The sequence below is a fragment of the Pteropus vampyrus genome, unplaced genomic scaffold, assembly GCF_000151845.1.
Source record: "Pteropus vampyrus isolate Shadow unplaced genomic scaffold, Pvam_2.0 Scaffold100, whole genome shotgun sequence".
NCBI classification, from domain to species: domain Eukaryota; kingdom Metazoa; phylum Chordata; class Mammalia; order Chiroptera; family Pteropodidae; genus Pteropus; species Pteropus vampyrus.
This window is the reverse complement of record NW_011888881.1, coordinates 502,878-503,331: the sequence shown is the minus strand read 5'-3', so window position 1 is coordinate 503,331 and position 454 is coordinate 502,878. Positions and strand designations below refer to the sequence as shown.

The following is a 454-nucleotide window of genomic DNA, read 5'->3' as shown; positions in this document are numbered from 1 at the left end:
AGCCTTACAACCTCCTGGCCTCAGTTTCCCCATTCACACACGGCATTGCATAACTACCCTGCAGGGCCGTTGAGGATTTACAGCAGACCACCACAGAGAGTGGCTGGGTAGGTGATGCCGCATTTATCATGCAAGAGGAAGCAGGAATTACCCGAGTTTCTCGAAATAAGGTGCTTGGACCAAATTGTCAAAGAACAAACTGATACTTCTTTTTGAGTTAAGCCAGCTGCGTGAGTCAGTGTGGGACAGCTCCTCCCCCACACTCCCGTTTCCGGCGAGGCCGGACATTGATGCTTACCCCGCCGACTCGCTCAAAGTGGTCCCCGTCTTTGTCAAAATCTATCAGGTGTCCGTTAAATGACCAAGTAAACACGATGTCCAGCGAGTGGTCATGGGTCACCTGGCACGTCAGAACAATGCTTTCTCCGACGGTGACGTCCATGCTGGAAGGGGG

At 52.4% G+C, this 454-nt stretch overlaps 1 protein-coding gene across 1 annotated transcript in view; it reads right to left on the bottom strand.

Moving 5' to 3' along the window:
- The window catches only part of CNTN4 (contactin 4), a 266,241-nt gene that overhangs the window by 30,908 nt on the left and 234,879 nt on the right, over positions 1–454 (bottom strand). Inside the window, exon 11 of the mRNA XM_023533299.1 lies at positions 299–454. This exon is cut by the window's right edge and continues 10 nt beyond it. Coding sequence (XP_023389067.1) covers positions 299–454 — 156 coding nt within the window. The remainder of the gene's footprint in view (positions 1–298) is intronic.